General features: G+C 41.4%; 1 protein-coding gene across 2 annotated transcripts in view; it reads right to left on the bottom strand.

Moving 5' to 3' along the window:
- LOC124803078 (glycosylphosphatidylinositol anchor attachment 1 protein) overlaps positions 1-19,311 on the bottom strand; it is an 86,748-nt gene that overhangs the window by 11,076 nt on the left and 56,361 nt on the right. For both annotated transcript variants that reach the window (XM_047264207.1, XM_047264208.1), the window contains 3 exons: positions 14,566-14,807; positions 9,414-9,610; positions 9,129-9,293 (listed from right to left, as the gene is read on the bottom strand). In XM_047264207.1, coding sequence (XP_047120163.1) covers positions 9,129-9,293; positions 9,414-9,610; positions 14,566-14,807 — 604 coding nt within the window. The remainder of the gene's footprint in view (positions 1-9,128; positions 9,294-9,413; positions 9,611-14,565; positions 14,808-19,311) is intronic.

The following is a 19,311-nucleotide window of genomic DNA, read 5'->3' on the forward strand; positions in this document are numbered from 1 at the left end:
AAGTATAGGTCGAACGAGTGTTTTGTAAGCCACCTCCTTTGTTGATGGACTACATTTTCTAAGCACTCTCCCAATGAATCTCAACCTGGTACCCGCCTTACCAACAATTAGTTTTATATGATCATTCCACTTCAAATCGTTCCGTACGCATACTCCCAGATATTTTACAGAAGTAACTGCTACCAGTGTTTGTTCCGCTATCATATAATCATACAATAAAGGATCCTTCTTTCTATGTATTCGCAATACATTACATTTGTCTATGTTAAGGGTCAGTTGCCACTCCCTACACCAAGTGCCTATCCGCTGCAGATCTTCCTGTATTTCGCTACAATTTTCTAATGCAGCAACTTCTCTGTATACTACAGCATCATCCGCGAAAAGCCGCATGGAACTTCCGACACTATCTACTAAGTCATTTATATATATTGTGAAAAGCAATGGTCCCATAACACTCCCCTGTGGCACGCCAGAGGTTACTTTAACGTCTGTAGACGTCTCTCCATTGATAACAACATGCTGTGTTCTGTTTGCTAAAAACTCTTCAATCCAGCCACACAGCTGGTCTGATATTCCGTAGGCTCTTACTTTGTTTATCAGGCGACAGTGCGGAACTGTATCGAACGCCTTCCGGAAGTCAAGAAAAATAGCATCTACCTGGGAGCCTGTATCTAATATTTTCTGGGTCTCATGAACAAATAAGGCGAGTTGGGTCTCACACGATCGCTGTTTCCGGAATCCATGTTGATTCCTACATAGTAGATTCTGGGTTTCCAGAAATGACATGATACGCGAGCAAAAAACATGTTCTAAAATTCTACAAGAGATCGACGTAAGAGATATAGGTCTATAGTTTTGCGCATCTGCTCGACGACCCTTCTTGAAGACTGGGACTATCTGTGCTCTTTTCCAATCATTTGGAACCCTCCGTTCCTCTAGAGACTTGCGGTACACGGCTGTTAGAAGGGGGGCAAGTTCTTTCGCGTACTCTGTGTAGAATCGAATTGGTATCCCGTCAGGTCCAGTGGACTTTCCTCTATTGAGTGATTCCAGTTGCTTTTCTATTCCTTGGACACTTATTTCGATGTCAGCCATTTTTTCGTTTGTGCGAGGATTTAGAGAAGGAACTGCAGTGCAGTCTTCCTCTGTGAAACAGCTTTGGAAAAAGGTGTTTAGTATTTCAGCTTTACGCGTGTCATCCTCTGTTTCAATGCCATCATCATCCCGTAGTGTCTGGATATGCTGTTTCGAGCCACTTACTGATTTAACGTAAGACCAGAACTTCCTAGGATTTTCTGTCAAGTCGGTACATAGAATTTTACTTTCGAATTCAATGAACGCTTCACGCATAGCCCTCCTTACGCTAACTTTGACATCGTTTAGCTTCTGTTTGTCTGAGAGGTTTTGGCTGCGTTTAAACTTGGAGTGGAGCTCTCTTTGCTTTCGCAGTAGTTTCCTAACTTTGTTGTTGTACCACGGTGGGTTTTTCCCGTCCCTCACAATTTTACTCGGCACGTACCTGTCTAAAACGCATTTTACGATTGCCTTGAACTTTTTCCATAAACACTCAACATTGTCAGTGTCGGAACAGAAATTTTCGTTTTGATCTGTTAGGTAGTCTGAAATCTGCCTTCTATTACTCTTGCTAAACAGATAAACCTTCCTCCCTTTTTTTATATTCCTATTAATTTCCATATTCAGGGATGCTGCAACGGCCTTATGATCACTGATTCCCTGTTCTGTACATACAGATTCGAAAAGTTCGGGTCTGTTTGTTATCAGTAGGTCCAAGATGTTATCTCCACGAGTCGGTTCTCTGTTTAATTGCTCGAGGTAATTTTCGGATAGTGCACTCAGTATAATGTCACTCGATGCTCTGTCCCTACCACCCGTCCTAAACATCTGAGTGTGCCAGTCTATATCTGGTAAATTGAAATCTCCACCTAAGACTATTTGTGTAGAAGTTTTTGCAATTTATCTTCTGGAAAGGTAGGCAGTATCTTTCATTTCTAAATAGCTTCTTCCTGAAAATGAAACATGGATACACTGTAGCCTGCAAACTTCGTAACACAGGACAGCTCTATTTAGGACTATTATACCGCAATCCATATCATGGAGCTCGACACTGCATCTTCTTCTTTGAGAAAGAGAAGGTAAATATCACACTGTTCAAAGGAACGTCAATATATCAATCAATTTAGATTGTTATGAATATAATAGAGGGAAACATTCCACGTGGGAAAAATATATCTAAAAACAAAGATGGTGAGACTTACCAAACAAAAGTGCTGGCAGTTTGATAGACACACAAACAAACACAAACATACACACAAAATTCAAGCTTTCGCAACAAACGGTTGCTTCATCAGGAAAGAGGAAAGGAGAGGGAAAGACGAAAGGATGTGGGTTTTAAGGGAGAGGGTAAGGAGTCATTCTAATCCCGGGAGCGGAAAGACTTACCTTAGGGGGAAAAAAGGGCAGGTATACACTCGCACACACACACATATCCATCCGCTCCCGGGATTAGAATGACTCCTTACCCTCTCCCTTAAAACCCACATCCTTTTGTCTTTTCCTCTCCTTCCCTCTTTCCTGATGAAGCAACCGTTTGTTGCGAAAGCTTGAATTTTGTGTGTATGTTTGTGTTTGTTTGTGTGTCTATCGACCTGCCAGCGCTTTTGTTTGGTAAGTCTCATCATCTTTGTTTTTAGATATAATTTAGATTGTTACACTGTTAATCATAGCCAGAGACTGTGGAGGTAAGAACTTAATATGCATTAATTGCTACCAGTGAAAGTATCCATCAACCACACACCTCAAAATAATCCACTTTATTCGCACCTCTTTACACACCTCCTTAAGGCACCAGCACTTAAATACTAGTGCAGCATCCACTTTGGTGACTTTATTTTAGACTGTCTTTGGTTTTTCATATGTATCCAGATGGGAAAGTGGCCACTGGAATGATAATGGCTGCCCACAGCCCACCACGCAATGTCGACAAGTGCAGGAGAGCGAATCTACAGATCTACAGCAGACAATGATCCTGTAGCAGTGCTGAAATGTGTGCTCTACCCAAAGCTCATGAGGCACAATCCCAACAAATGATGTTCTCAATAGCTCGACCTTGGGGACAGATTGTGGTAGACCCCTATAGAAAAATTACGTGTTTTGAAATCTCAACAGAAGACGAATGGTATGAGGAGATGTGCAATAAGATCCCTGAGAGCCTCCTGAACTATGCATTCATTACAGAGCATTTATAGAGGGCACAGTGTTGGCCTGTACAGTACACACACTAGCGTAGTAACTGTACAGTATTGTATTGCAGTACTGTATCGCACTGTACTGTACTGCACTATACTGTACTATATTGCAGCAACTGTACACAAGTTGGTGTTGAGGAGGAGAGAGAAGTCATAGTATTTGTCAGTGATGTACATGGCCACGTTGCCTTTAGCCCTCTCCCTGCTGTAGTCATCCTTTAGGGGAGGCTACAGCTCCTTAGTACATGGGCATTAGACTGATCTGCCCTTTGTTAAGGATCTACAGCTCTTCGAAACTCATCCAGAACTTGTTCGATTTTCACTACAGTATGGGTGCCATTTTATTGGTCAAGTGTTTGTACATCTGACTATTTCTTGCTGCCAAGAGCGCAGACATACGGCAGTTGAGTGTTCAGCAGAGGGCAAACTTGTTGGTTCCCTATGAGAGACTTTGTACCCCATTTCCTTTATGGATGCGGAGTGCAGGATGGTCTGATGGCTTTTGACTCTCACTTCACTGGCCTCTTTCTTTTTTTTTTTTTTTTTTTTTTTTTGCGATGTTAGCAGTGATGGGTGTTCTAACATGCTGGATGTTGCACTTTGTAATATTCTTTGCTGTGGTGTATTATGATTTTTGTGTCCTCACCACACTGCTTGACTGATTTGCTTTGTACAAGAGGGAAGGTAGTGCTTGTTTTACAACAATATTCACAAGAGTATGTATCTATGCTTCCACTGCTGGTCTACACCTGTACAGACATGTCACCTTTGGCAAAAAGTGTCTTGGCCACAAATGTTGATGGCTGCATCGACCTGCATAATTTTTTCACCTCATTGTATGGCATTCGCTCAGTTACTATCATCTTTTCACACACATTCATTCACACAAATAATCACATCTCACACTCACACATGACCAACATCTCTGGCAACTGGGGTCGGAACGAGTGTGTGTTTCCATTTCTGAAGAAGGGTTTGGCTGAAAGCTAATGTATATCTGTCTTTTCATTATCCCTGTCTGCAATTCAACCTGCCATCTTTACAGTGGGTAGCAAAAAAATCTAGTACACTTACCTTCTGAACATGCCTATGTATATACCTCAAAATGAAACATATACACACTTTCGACACATTAAAGAGTCTGACAACAGTACAAGAAAATAGGACATAAGGATAAAGTCAAACGATGAAAAATCCAGGATGGAATGTAACAATATTATGAGAAGGAAAGTTGCTACTCACCATATAGCAGAGATGCTGAGTCGCAGAGAGGCACAACAAAAAGACTGTCACAAATAAAGCTCTTGGCCAGTAAGGCCTTCGTCAAAAATAGACACCACACACACACACACACACACACACACACACACACACACACACACACGTGCGCAAATGCAACTACACACACGACTGCAGTCTCAGGCAACTGAGGCCACTTTCACGCACCATGGTTGTGTGTCATTCACTCGGCCCTACTGTAGCCTCTTAATGCCTAAGTTCGAAGTACTACACAGCGCAGTGATAACCACTGTCCTATTTGTGTCATTTTGATAACTATTGTTTTAAGAATATTCTCAAACTGATATTCTGCAGCTACAAATACCCCTCAAAGTCCACAGGAATAAGTCTCAGCAGCTGAAGAATTATTATGAAATGTACTTCATAATTTTAGATTTACAATTTAATCAGGCTAATTACACTGACGAACAGCGTATCTCCTGCCAATGTACTTCACTTTAACTAACTCAGCTTTAAAATCCAAAGAAAATAAAACACAACAGTGATATTAATTATTGAATACCACAACACTAAATATTTAAGGACACACTGATTCGTTTGATTCATTTACACCACATTTGTGAATCACGACATAAAATGTTCATAACAGAGATCTCTGGCACCAGCTACTGGTTTTAAGTGTAGATGCACGAGTAGGAATAAAATGATGACATATTCATTAATGTTAACACTAATCATGTATACATATCCTGTAAACTGACTCATTCCACACCAAAGAAGCATGCAAATGATCTAGGAAGATGCAAGTAACTAACTATAAAACACATCATTTGATACAATGGACAAAGGATGTTACCAATGTGAAAACAGATCAGATTTCTGTCTCGATGCGAACTGGAGCAAACAATCACACACAGCTCGGGCCACAGCTTGACTCGTAAACAGTGTGGTGTTTCCTCCTCCGACTCTGAGGGGGATGCAGATAGGTTGGGATACAATAGATTAGTTACAACAATAACTAGTGACACATTCACCTCAACATAAGTACCGACCTACATAAATAATGCTTAGTACACCACTGGTTTCAACTGTCAGCAGTTCATAAAGTTCCTCTAACACTTTGTTGCCTAAAAATTCTCACAATTCTAAGATGCAAAAGTTCTGTCCAGATTGTGGCAGCAAGCACAAGTGATACTGCTGCCCTGAATGTGATGACACTTACCAGTTGTGTGGCCCAGTCAGTGTGAAGAGCACACCATGGGGCTGCGCTGCTCCATGCCTGCCATTATGCCAGTGCCTACAGCGTCCAACGAACTCCTAAGCTGAGGCTCACCAAAAGCATTAACAAATATGCAGTGGGCAGTGAAGTTCTGAGGAGACATAGAGTATGTCATGTGACCGATGAGAATGGACACCTACAAGCAGCCCGGTTCCCCACAGTTCTATCAGTCACAGAAGCAAGTTGTTGAAGGTTCAAGGATAGGAATAGGATCCCAGACAGGTATGTGGCTATAAGACTTCTGAAGTAACAGAACCCAGTACGTTGTCCTCAACGATGAGTGTTTGTCAGAGATGAGGGTACCGTCTGGAGTGCCCCAGGGATGTGCAATAGAACTGTTGTTACTCTCTATGAACATAAATGATCTGATGGATAGGGGGGACAACAATCTGTGGCTATTTGCTGATGATACTGTGATGTACAAGAATGTATTGTCAATAAGTGACTTCAGAATACAAGATTGCTTAGACAAAATTTCTAGATGGTTTGATGAATAGAATCTAGATCTAAATGCAGAAAAGTAAGTTAATGCAGAAAGAAGGAAAAACAAAACCATAATATTCAAGTACAGCCTTGGTAGTGTGCTACTTGATGTTAATTAAAAATCTGGGCATAATGTTGCAAAATAATATGAAATGGAATGAGAATGTAAAGACTGTAATAGGGAAGGTGAATGATCAACTTTGGTTTATTGGGAAAATTTTAAGAAAGAGCGGTTCACCTATAAAGAAGATGACATATAGGACACTGGTGCGACCTATTCTTGAGAACTGCTTTCGTGTTTGGGATCTGTACCAGGTCGGATCGAAGGAAGACATCAAACCAATTTGAAGGCAGGCAGCTAGATTTGTTACCAGTAATTTCAAACAACATGGAAGTGTTATGGAAATGCCTCAGGAACTCAAATGCGAATCCCTGATGAAGGGAAGGCAACATTCTTTTAGAGTAACACTATTAAGAAAATTCAGAGAACCAACATTTGCAGTTGACTGCAGAACGATTCTACTGCCACCAAGGCACATTTTGCTAAGGAACAGGAAGGTATGAAAAATTAGGTCTCGTATGGAGGCATATGGATAGTTGTTTTTGGCATGGCACTTAGCATTGGGTGAAACAATATATGTCTGAGTGGTAGACACATGTACAAAATACAGTTCTGTTCAGGAAGGTGTACAGGAGCTGAAGAATAAATCAAACACAGAATGAATAACAAACATCACTGTGAAATACATATAGTGTGAATACTCAATACATGGAAGATCTGCATGTGATGCAGAATGAAGTCCTTTGCCTACTGATGGAGTTGACATGTGCAATTTTTAGTGTCCATACAGTAGTTCTCTTGCACCCAGCCGATGTTGAAGTTCCATGAAGTTAACTGTCCCAGCTGTGAGTTGACATCTCTGAGGTGAGATCATTTCTGAACAGTGATGTGCCCCACTGTACTGCTAAGTGACTCCACTGGTACTGTCAGGGACTAGACTGTCTGGGCCCCAAAGAGTAACTGGAGAGTTGCTGGCGACTATCTGGAATTGCCGCTGCAGACAACATCTCTCTATCCACTCAAGTCTCGCACCCTGATGGCGCTGCCACACAGGGGGCGTGGACATGGTGCAGCAGCTTGGGATTGGACGGCGCCTGTTGCTGTACTAAGCACTGGTGGATGGCAGCTGCACTTGTGCTGCCGACTTCTGAGTCTTCAATGATGATGGCCCCCTGAGTGGTATTGACTGTGTAACGATACCTCAGTTTTTCCCTCACACTATTTGTGAATGGAGCAGGAAAGGAAATGACTAGTATGGTACAGGCTACCCTCTGCCATGTGAATTAGGGAGTATATATGTAGATGTAGATCCCATTTGTGAAGCTGTAGGAGCTAATTACACAGATATATTCCCCCTTTCATTTCCTCTTCTTTTGCTAATCGTACTTTACCTCTCACTCTGTCTCTTTTATGGTCTCTGAATGGAAACTGGAAAAGTGGTTGTCGATTACTATCCTTGATTACCTACCTTATTTGATGCATTTCCCTTCATCTTTGCCTCCTTTCTTCTTCACAACAAGTGTGCTACACCTAACCCCCCCCCCCCCCCCTCCCTCCCCTCCTTTGCCACTCACCCACAACACACACAGCAGTAGTTATTTTTGAAGAAAGACTTTATCAAAAAGCTTAGCAATGAGTCTAAGCTTGTTTATGTGCCTCTGTACCATTATTCAGTTAGTGGTTAACAGGTTACCTTTATTCCTTCCATAGTTTGTAAAGATAGTACTGCTTTAGAGCTTCCTGGTTATTCTCCATATAATTTCTCTAAATTAATCTGCACAAATCTCCTGCCATACTTACAGAAGCTCTTTGATGTTCAGTTGCACTGTGTCCTTACACTGATTACCCCTTTACTGTAACTGGGAGTTGTGTTTGGTTCACTAACCACAGCATACTTTTCAAAAAATTTTGCATTTAACAGCTCCCTTACTAGCACAATTTTTATTGGCTTGATGATGCTTGTACCATTATGCCACCTTTTAATTGATTAAAGTGTCCCTTCTAGATGCTCAAGAGCTTAATGAATGCAGAAAACTGACTTTTGTTCAAAACCCCTACTTTAACAACAAACAATACACAATTGGACCAGAGAACAACACAAACACATTACATATATATTGCCCAATAGGTCCGATGAAGCAATAAAAGATACTGAGGCTAAGATTTTTGCCCTAAAGACTTTCTACAACAAGCTTTGTACATATAAGTTGGTTAAGAGAGGCACACAAAACTGAGCGAGCTAAAAATAGTTAGGTGTAAACTGTCATCTAGAAGTTGCCGCTAATGACAGTTCACCTCGACACTCATCCATCCTTCTTGGGCATGCTGCTAACATATAGATGGTACCCCCACCCCCCATTCTTGTACTGTTTTTGCAGCATGGACACAAAAGCCAAGATCACACTTTCACAATGTTTAGCTATCTCACACCTCACACAATGGTAGCTGATGCATGCCCAAGCTAATGGTACTGAACAGTGTAAGCTGGGAACTCTTGATATGCAAAAGCCTTGAACTGAGTTTATTTGCCTTTACTTGCTTAACAACTTCTTCTTTGTTTAAATATAACTATTTAAAAGCATCGAATTTGTTTTGCAGTACAAAGGAAGAAACAGAACATTAGTTTGAAGGATACTTACATGGGTATTAAGGATGTGATGAAGACTGCTGAACGTAAATACTAGAGGCAGTTTGAATTTCATATTAACTTTTCACAAAAGCAATGTAAGCAACATACAAACCACACTTTTGCACAAATATCTATGTGGAACATGTTACACATTAGTTCTATAACACTCACCCTTTTTTCGTCGGACTCACAGACAGTGCCACAGGTACATAAAATGTGGCTAAAATGAAGGACAGTGAGAAGTTGTGCATTCCAACAGCAAGTAACAATGTAGCCAACTCTAGTAAAGCAGCAATATTCAGTAATGAGCAACTCTTGAACTGCTGGCCTACAACCCTGAAATACCAGAGGTCAAAAGGAAATATCCAATATTAATTCAGTTGTAGAATTAATCAGGTACTAGAAACCAAGCAATACGTACAAAAGTCAAGTCACTTTCAACAGTGTTATGCTCACCTGTCAAAGGCAGGCAAAGGTAACAGTACAAGACTGTAACATAAGTAGCCTGCGAAAACAGACAAATCTGTTGACAACCCAATAAGCTCTCTCCCTACCACACTGTATGCGTCTGCTGCAAACAGGGCAGCAGTGCCAAAGACATGTGCAACAAGGAAGACAACTCCTACTGGAATTACAATTAATTCATGGTCCACCTGTAAGAGGAAAAAAAGAAGAAGATGCTGTCAAGTAACTGTCTACCTTAATTAATATATGCTGAAAACCATTAAAAAAAATGTTTTACTCCCTTACATGCCAAGAAATTTAAATTAGAAAGTTACTGACAAAGTGTCACTAGAACTGCACTGGATTAAAAATGACATTGTTCAGTTGTAATAGTGGGTTGTAGTGGTAGCATCCACATCTACATCTATACTATGCAAACCACTGTGAGGAGCATCACAGAGGGTATGTCCCATTGTACCAGTTATTAGTGTTTCTTCCCGTTCCATTCATGTATGGTGCACAGGCAGAATGATTATTTGAATGCCTCTGGGCATGCAGTAGTTATTCCAATCTTATCCTCATGATCCCTATGTGAGCAATATGTAGCGAACTGTAGTATATTACTAAGAGTCATCATTTAAAGCCGGTTCATGAAACTTTGATAATAGACTTTCTAGGGATAGTTTATGTCTGGCTTCAAGAGTCTGCCAGTTCAGTTCTATCAAAATTTCTGTGACACTCTTCTATCGATTAAACAAGCCTGTGACTATTCATGCTGCCCTTCTCTATGTATGTTCAGTATCCCCAGTTACAGATCCCACACACTTTAGCAATTCTAGGATGGGTGCACAAGTGATCTGTAAGCAATCTCCTTTGTAGACTGATTGCACTTCCCCAGTATACTACCAATAAACTGAAGTCCACCACCTACTTTACCCATGACTGAACCTATGTGATCATTCCATTTCATATCCCTACAAGGAGATACACCTGGGTATTTGTATTAGTTGGTTGATTCCAGCAGTGACTTATTGATGTTATAGTCATAGGACACTATGTTTTTTTTATTTTGTGAAGTGCACAATTTTACATTTCTGAACATTGAGGGTAAGTTGCCAATCTCTGCACCACTTTGAAATCTTATCAAGATCTGACTGAATATTAATGCAGACTCTTTCAGATAGTACTTCATTACAAATAACTGCATCATCTGCAAAAAGTCTGAGGTTACAATTAATATTAATCTGCAAGGTCATTAATATACAAAATAAACAGCAGGAGTTCCAACACACTTCCCAGGGGCACACACAAATTACTTCTACATCTGACAATTACTCTCCATCCAAGACAACATGTTGTGTCCTCCCTACCAAAATGTCCTCACTCCAATCACAAATTTCGCTTGGTATTCCATGTGGTCACACTACTAAAATTAAGTGTAGCTGAGGTACTGAGTCAAATACTTTCCAGAAATCAAGCAATACTGCCTCAACCTGATTGCCTTGCTGCAAAGTTTTCAGTTTGTAGTGTGAGAAAAGTCCAAGTTGGGTTTCACATGGTTGATGTTTCTGGAATCCATGCTGGTTGGCATTGAGGATGTCATTTTGTTAAAGATACCTCATTATGTCCGAGCTCAGAATATGTTCTAAGATTCTGCAACAAAGGATATTGGAGGGTAACTTTGTGGATCATTTCTACTATCCTTTTTGTAGACAGGTGTGATCCCTGCTTTTCCCCAAGAACTGGGCACAGTTTTTTGTTCAAGGGATCTACAATAGATTACAGTTAAAACAGGGGCTAACTCAGCCACAAATTCAGTATAGAATGTGATAGGTATTCCGTCGGGCCATGAAGTATTGTTCAATGTTAGCAGTTTCAGCTGTTTTAGTGACTTCAGCTGTTTCTCAACATAACTGACACTAATACTTCTTTCATTCATCATTTCAGGGGTACAAGGATTAAACTAGGGCAATTCTCCTGGGTTGTCCTCCTTAAAGTAACATCTGAAAGTGGAGTTAAGCATTTCAGTTTTTGCTTTGCTACCCTCAATTTCTGTTCCTGCCTCGTTCGCTGGGGACTGGATACTAACTTTGGTGCCACTAACAGCCTTTACATATGATCAGGATTTCTTTGGATTCTGTGAAAGACCATTTTATAGTATTCTGCTATGGTAGTCATTGCAGGCATCACCCATTGCTCCCTTGATAGCCAAACATGTTTCATTCAGCATCTCTCTATCTACAGCCCTCTGCTTAGTTTCACACCTGTTCTGCTGTTACCTCTGTTTCTTTAAAAGTCTCTGTACAGTGACTGAATACCATGGAGGTTCCTTCCCATTATGGAATGTTCTACTGGATACATATTTATCCAGTGCATGGTCAACTATTCTTTTAAACTTCAGCCACAGTTCCTCTAAATGCTCCTGCCTTATGCTGAAAGTTTCAGTTTCCTCACTGAGATACGATACTACTGATTTTTTATCTAGTTTATTGAATATATATATCTTTCTGCTTGATTTAGTTGTCTGTTACACTTTGGCAATCGGTCACTGATATCAGTTTCGATGTGGAAATCCTCAAAGAGACAGGTTTATTCGTTGCCACCAGATCCAATATATTTCCATCGTGAGTGGGTTTCTAACTATCTGTTCCAGATAGTTTTCAGAGAAGGCATTTAGTACTGCTTCATAGGATGTCTGATCACGCCCACCACTAACAAAACTGTAATTTTCTCAATTAACTGTTGGATAATTAAAGGCTCCACCAATGATTACAGGACGATTTGGGGACTTACGTACAAGTGAACTGAGGTTCTCTCTAAAGTTTTTGGTTACATCGGGCCTGAGTCTGGTGGGCAATACAAGGATCCAATTATCATTTTATGTTCATCCCTGATACTGAATCTTGCCCAAACAATCTCACATGCAGCTTAAATTTCTATCTCAGTGGATTTAAGTTTCTTGTCTACTGCGACAAATACACCACATCCATTTTTCATTTGCCTATCCTTTCAATATACACTTAAATTTTCCCCAAAAATGTCACTGCTATCTATTTCAGGTTTCAACCAGGTTTTTGCCTTTCATGAGCAGTTCAAACTCTGGCACTTTATCACGAATACTTCGGCAGTTTACCATTACGATTTTAATACTCTCACCTGTGAAAGCTATCATTATCTGAATTGGACAGAGTGTCGCCTAATCTAAAAAAAACTTGTGTGCACCCCACACACAGTCAGTTATCTGTGTGCAACCTCTGATGTGTCGTGCACATCTGACCCATTTAGGTGGACTCTACAGTTCTCAATCCTATGATGCAAGTCCAGGAAATCACAGCCAAGTCAATCACAGAACCTTTGAAGTCACTGGTTCACCTTTCCACTCAACTCAGAAGCAAAGTATCATGATCAGTTCAGGGGACAATGCTGTAAATTGTGAGCTTTGTTGAAATTAAATGTGCAAGGGTGGTCTTCTCAATCTTCTCTGCCAGCCACTGGAATGACCTAAGTATGAGCTCCAAGCCCAAACGACATTTTTTCCAACGTGTGCCACAGTCTGCGCCAACGGCCTTGCCACATTGGTAACACCGGTTTCCATCAGATTACCGAAGTTAAGTGCTGTCGGGCTGGGCTAGCACTTGAATGGGTGACCATCCGGTCTGCCAGTCTGCCAAGTGCTGATGGCAAGTGGGGTGCACTCAGTCATTGTGAGCCAAACTGAGAATTTACTTGACTGAGAAGTAGCAGCTCCAGTCTTGGCAAGTGACACTCGGTCGGGAGAACGATGTGCTGACCACATGCCCTCATATCCGCATCCAGTGACGCCTATGGGCTGAGGATGATACGGTGGCTGGTTGGTACTGTTGGGCCTTCATGGCCTGTTCGGGAGGAGCAGTTTTTTTTAGTGCCACAGTCTGCAGTTGGTTGCACCCTGTTCCCTCAATGGCCGCTGTCACAGCCTCTTCAACATGTTGACTGAGGCCCCCAGGCACATATACGGAGTGCACTGTGTGTCCTATCCTGTCCCTTCCTGCCATTTCCCTAAGGGGTACCATCAATTGCCATACGTTTGAAATGCCGATGATTAAGACACCCCTATTCTTTTGTGTTTGCCTCCTCTTGGGCACCATACAAAACAGGTTTCCTCAAAAACAGGTGAAGTGAGTCCCACTGGCTCAGTTTCAGTTTCCATGAGAGACAATAGCGTCAGCAGTGAATGGCAGTTTTGTACTCATCTCCAATAAACAAATCTAAAACAACTTACTAGGAGATGAGGTATTGGCAGGATTGAAGCTGTGAAGACGGGTCATGAGCCGTGCTTGGGTAGCTCAGTTGCCCGCGAAAGGCAAAGGTCCCGAGCTCAAGACTCGGTCACCCACACAGTTTTAATCTGTCAGGAAGTTTCGACTTACTAATACTCAGAATATACCTCATGACCACAAAAATAACAAAATTGATGTCAGAACTCTCTAATCTGTAGAAATTTTGAGAACGTTCAACCTCATATGTACACTCAATCAAATAGGACTAAATTCACAAAGCCGCAAGCCGAATTTTCACTTTTCCAAAAGGTTTGAACCTGTTAAGCATCAATAGGTTGTGAAATAGGTTCAGTGTCTAATAAGACAATTTCCTGTTACTACCAGAAATTCATTTCAATGTTTTATTCTTCCGTTAGATACATTCCAAACACTTTTATTCTAACTGCTTAGTTCCCCAAATACCAAATATGTTTTGTTTAATATGTTTGAAGCCGAAGACTAATTTTCCTCTGATAGAAAATGAGTTCATATCAATACATCAAAGAAAAAAAACTAACTGGGACTAGTCACACTTCATTAAGTGGGGGGAAAATGACTGTCTCACATATTTTTTTTGCATCATTTGCTTCAGTCGCTGTTCACAAAAAAGGCATCACAATCAGTCTTGACTTATTACAGTCCTCATCAGATATTCAACTGATAAGCTGCTACGAAACATATTCAGATAATCTGATGATGACAGTAATAAGTTGAAACAGGTAATGATACCATTTGTGTATCCTGAGGCTGAATTATATAATAATGAAGCAATTCATCTTTTTGGTCCTTCCTCCTTTTTTATAGCCCAGTAATCCAATTTTCAACGATGATAAATAATCAAATACAGTTTTATATTTGTAACTTACCTCATTCTGCTTATTTGCAGTGACTTCACTATCTGTGGTTTCAGAAATCTTGTCATCAGATTTATCAGTACTTTGTTTCTGAGATTCTGGTGATATTTCTTGCACCTTTGACTGATCAGGAAACTGTTCAATACGATTGTCATCTCTCTCTTTCTTCTGTTCCTCAAATATTTTTAACCAGAGGGCAAAAGCTTTAATAAATAGGCCAGCACATAACAAGCCAAGACATGGCATATACATACCTGGAAAAGAAGTCCCATTCAAAGCATTATGAGAACAACTTATTGCATCATCATCATCAGCAGCAGCAGGAGCATCTGCAGCACTGACCAGTCACCCACTGCTGGATTAATTCTTCACCAAGACATTTTCATGCATTACAATCGTAAATGGTATACATTTATGTTGCCATTGCATGTTTTTTAATATCATATACCCACCTCCAATTAGGTTGTTGTCCAATTTTTTTGTATCTTGGAATTCAGAAAAAACACTGCATCCATTCAAGTTGCTTCATGTCCCAACAACCTCTGTTTTGTTTACATTACAGTCATAATTAGACCTACCTCGCTGATCTGTCTCCTGATCTTTTTGTTTTCCTGTTTCTCCAAATAAAACAATAAAACGGATTAAGAAACAATTTACACTTACACATGTTTATGATTCCATAACAACAATACTGGCATGCAGAAGGCAATACCAGAAGAGAAGAAAGGCACAGCACATGCTGATAATCTCCATACTGGTAGATGCGATGTACAAAACCAATCAAGATATACTAAAAAGAAAGGATAGCAGAAGATGAAGCTGTCACAATACAAATACTTAAGGTGAAACCAAAATAATACAAAAGAAAACTGTTTACAGACTTTTTGTGGAGGAAGACAATTCCTCAAATAAACATATATTTCATTGTTCAACTTCACAATAAATGTGAAAGACATACACTATCAACCTTCTTCTCCTTTGCAATCTCAAAACATTCACTCAAAGTATCACCAAGTGCGTAGAGTGTGGGCAAAAAAACATCGCATTCCAATTATGCAAAGGAACAGGCTGACTTTAGGCGCTGATACATCACAAGGGACTACTTGTCACTCAGGAATGAAATTCTAGAAAGAGCAATGACTATAAATTACCACTTTGCTTAAGATTCATAGTTTTTGAGGAGTCTTAATTTGAGCAAAATCTGTTCAAGCAACCCTTGAGGAACACTGCACTGACTTTATATATGTTAGTAGAAAGAAGAATTATTTGTCAATATCCAGATAGTGAGAAATTTAGAACTGAAAGAGGACTCAGGAAAGGAGATTTTGTACTACCAAAACCACTCTCAATAGCACTTTTAAGACATTTGCAAGACTGCCTTGCATATTACCCTGTCTTCCACCTTTAAGCTCTCAGATTTTCAAATCTCGTCTGGTGCAGTTCCCAACAGTCAGACTTTCCTTCTCATCCCGCTTTGTAAGTCTCCCATGACCTGCAATTCTGAGTGACTTTCCCATGATCTATGCCTTTTCCTAAACCTCTCCAGTCCTTTTCCTTCCCCCTCCTTCCTTCCCCTTCAATCCTTCTGCTGGAAGGAGCAGCCACTGGCTCCAAAAGCTTGCATAATCATAATCTCCTTTTATGTACATGTTCTGCTGATGCTTGGTGGGTAGATTTTTTATCTATCCCATTATATATATATTTAAAAACAAAGATGATGTGACTTATCATACGAAAGCGCTGGCAGGTCGATAGAAACACAAACAAACACATACATACACATAAAATTCTAGCTTTCACAACCAATGGTTGCTTCGTCAGGAAAGAGGGAAGGAGACCGATATATACTCAATAATATGTAATACGTAATAATACGTAACCCACTTCCAAACCATAACCAAAAAAATTTTTTTCCCGCTTTCAACACTACCCCCGCTATAAAATCCACCGTTTCTAGTTCACAAACAGTTCCTTTCACCTATTAAACAACCATTTCGGCTAGTTCTAATAACTTTCACTTTATTTACATTTCCGTTTTTTCACACATCATTGATCATTTTTAGCCACTTCCCACAGGTTTTAACGTCATTATTTCTTCGTCAGACAATTGTTAGCCTCATTCTCATAATCTGCCACCACAAAACCACTCCTTTTAATACATTTACACGTAGTTTTTTCGCAATTTTCCCGAATTTCTCCACCCTTTAACATGTTTTGGCGGCAACACAACCACCTAACCTTTAAGCACATCGTTGTCTACCAACCCAAGTTCACCACAGGATCAACACAGCCCAGCTTTAATCAACACTTTTTCGCGTTTTTTCACACCAGATCTCCAGTTGCTTTCTAGTTCACCTTTATCTCTCCCCATATATATATTTTTTTTCATTTTCATTTCAGCCTCATGTTACACTTTCCACCTTCTAATACCATGTCACCCTCACAACACCCCCACAATGACCCCATTAAGTTTTATTTACATTCCCTCCACAAACATGCCTTCGCCCTAGCCAGATTACGCTCCCATATTTTATTTTCTCAGGCTTGTCTGACATTTGGCATTACCCTCAAAGGCCTCACACTTAAAGTTCCCATCTCTGGCTGCAACCCTTCTTTCCATCAGTCCCTATACCAGTTCCAAACTGAACAATCCATTGCCCTCACCCACCTAATCCTTCACCTACACATCAACTCAGCCAATGAACACACCCGTCAACTCCTATCCTTAATAAAAGTCCTCAATCTTTCCTCTCCCGCATCCATGCCGGCTGTTCAAAGCATCCTCCTACAGGCCAACCACAAATTAGAACAGCATGCCACCCTCCACCTCAAAAAATTATCCAATCTCCTGGTTTCCCACCTCCGGAAAGGCAACTCACTCACCCTTCACAAGCTTTCCAGCAAACCTCAACCTCCTCTCATTGCACACAAACCCCGTCTCTCCCATCTACTCAATCTCCCACTTCCAGCTCCACTCCCTCCAAAACCTCAAAATTCCAATCAACGCAATCTGGAACCACAACACCCCAATTCAGTAGTTAACCTTTGCTCCAAACCTCTCTCCCAATCCGAAACCTCTGTCCTATCCAAAGGCCTCACCTTCAGCCCCACTCCCAGATTCAACCAAACAGCCCTCGTCAAAGATTTACTGTCCTAAACTCGTACTCTCTGCTGGAAATATCACTTTCCCACGAAGAAAAATGATCCTAATGCTACTCCTAATGATCCAACTCCCCAAGACACTATCCAAATTGAACCCTGCCTGGAACAGTTCCGTCCCCCGTCACAATGGGACCCACCTCCTCTTCCTCAAAATCACCCTCTCCAAACCTTCCAGGAATTTCTGACTTCCAGCCTTGCTTCTCAATCCTTCTTAAAAAACCTTAATCCTACACCCAACATCACCACTGCTGAAGCCCAAGCTATCTGTGATCTGAAGGCTGACCGATCCATCGTCATTCTTCCGGCGGACAAGGGTTCCACGACCGTGGTACTTGATCGTCGGGAGTATGTGGCTGAGGGACTGCGGCAGCATTCAGACAACACCACATACAAAGTTTGCCAAGGTAATCCCATTCCTGATGTCCAGGCAGAGCTTCAAGGAATCCTCAGAACCTTAGGCCCCCTACAAAACCTTTCACCTGACTCCATCAACCTCCTGACCCCACCGACACCCTGCACCCCTACCTTCTACCTTCTTCCTAAAATTCACAAACCCAATCATCCTGGCCGCCCCATTGTAGCTGGTTACCAAGCCCCCACAGAACGTATCTCTGCCTACATAGATCAACACCTTCAACCCATTACATGCAGTCTCCCATCCTTCATCAAAGACACCAACCACTTTCTCGAACGCCTGGAATCCTTACCCAATCTATTACCCCCAGAAACCATCCTTGTAACCATTGATGCCATGTCCTTATACACAAATATTCCGCACGTCCAGGGCCTCGCTGCGATGGAGCACTTCCTTTCACGCCGATCACCTGCCACCCTACCTAAAACCTCTTTCCTCATTACCTTAGCCAGCTTCATCCTGACCCACAACTTCTTCACTTTTGAAGGCCAGACATACCAACAATTAAAGGGAACAGCCATGGGTACCAGGATGGCCCCCTCGTACGCCAACCTATTCATGGGTCGCTTAGAGGAAGCCTTCTTGGTTACCCAGGCCTGCCAACCCAAATTTTGGTACAGATTATTGATGACATCTTCATGATCTGGACTCACAGTGAAGAAGAACTCCAGAATTTCCTCTCCAACCTCAACTCCTTTGGTTCCATCAGATTCACCTGGTCCTACTCCAAATCCCATGCCACTTTCCTTGACATTGACCTCCATCTGTCCAATGGCCAGCTTCACACGTCCGTCCACATCAAACCCACCAACAAGCAACAGTACCTCCATTATGACAGCTGCCACCCATTCCACATCAAATGGTCCCTTCCCTACAGCCTAGATCTTCGTGGCAAACGAATCTGCTCCAGTCCGGAATCCCTGAACCATTACACCAACAAACTGAAAACAGCTTTCACATCCCGCAACTACCCTCCCGACCTGGTACAGAAGAAAATAACCAGAGCCACTTCCTCATCCCCTCAAACCCAGAACCTCCCACAGAAGAACCACAAAAGTGCCCCACTTGTGACAGGATACTTTCCGGGACTGGACCAGACTCTGAATGTGGCTCTCCAGCAGGGATACGACTTCCTCAAATCCTGCCCTGAAATGAGATCCATCCTTCATGAAATCCTCCCC

The sequence above is a fragment of the Schistocerca piceifrons genome, chromosome 6 (assembly GCF_021461385.2).
Source record: "Schistocerca piceifrons isolate TAMUIC-IGC-003096 chromosome 6, iqSchPice1.1, whole genome shotgun sequence".
NCBI lineage: Eukaryota > Metazoa > Arthropoda > Insecta > Orthoptera > Acrididae > Schistocerca > Schistocerca piceifrons.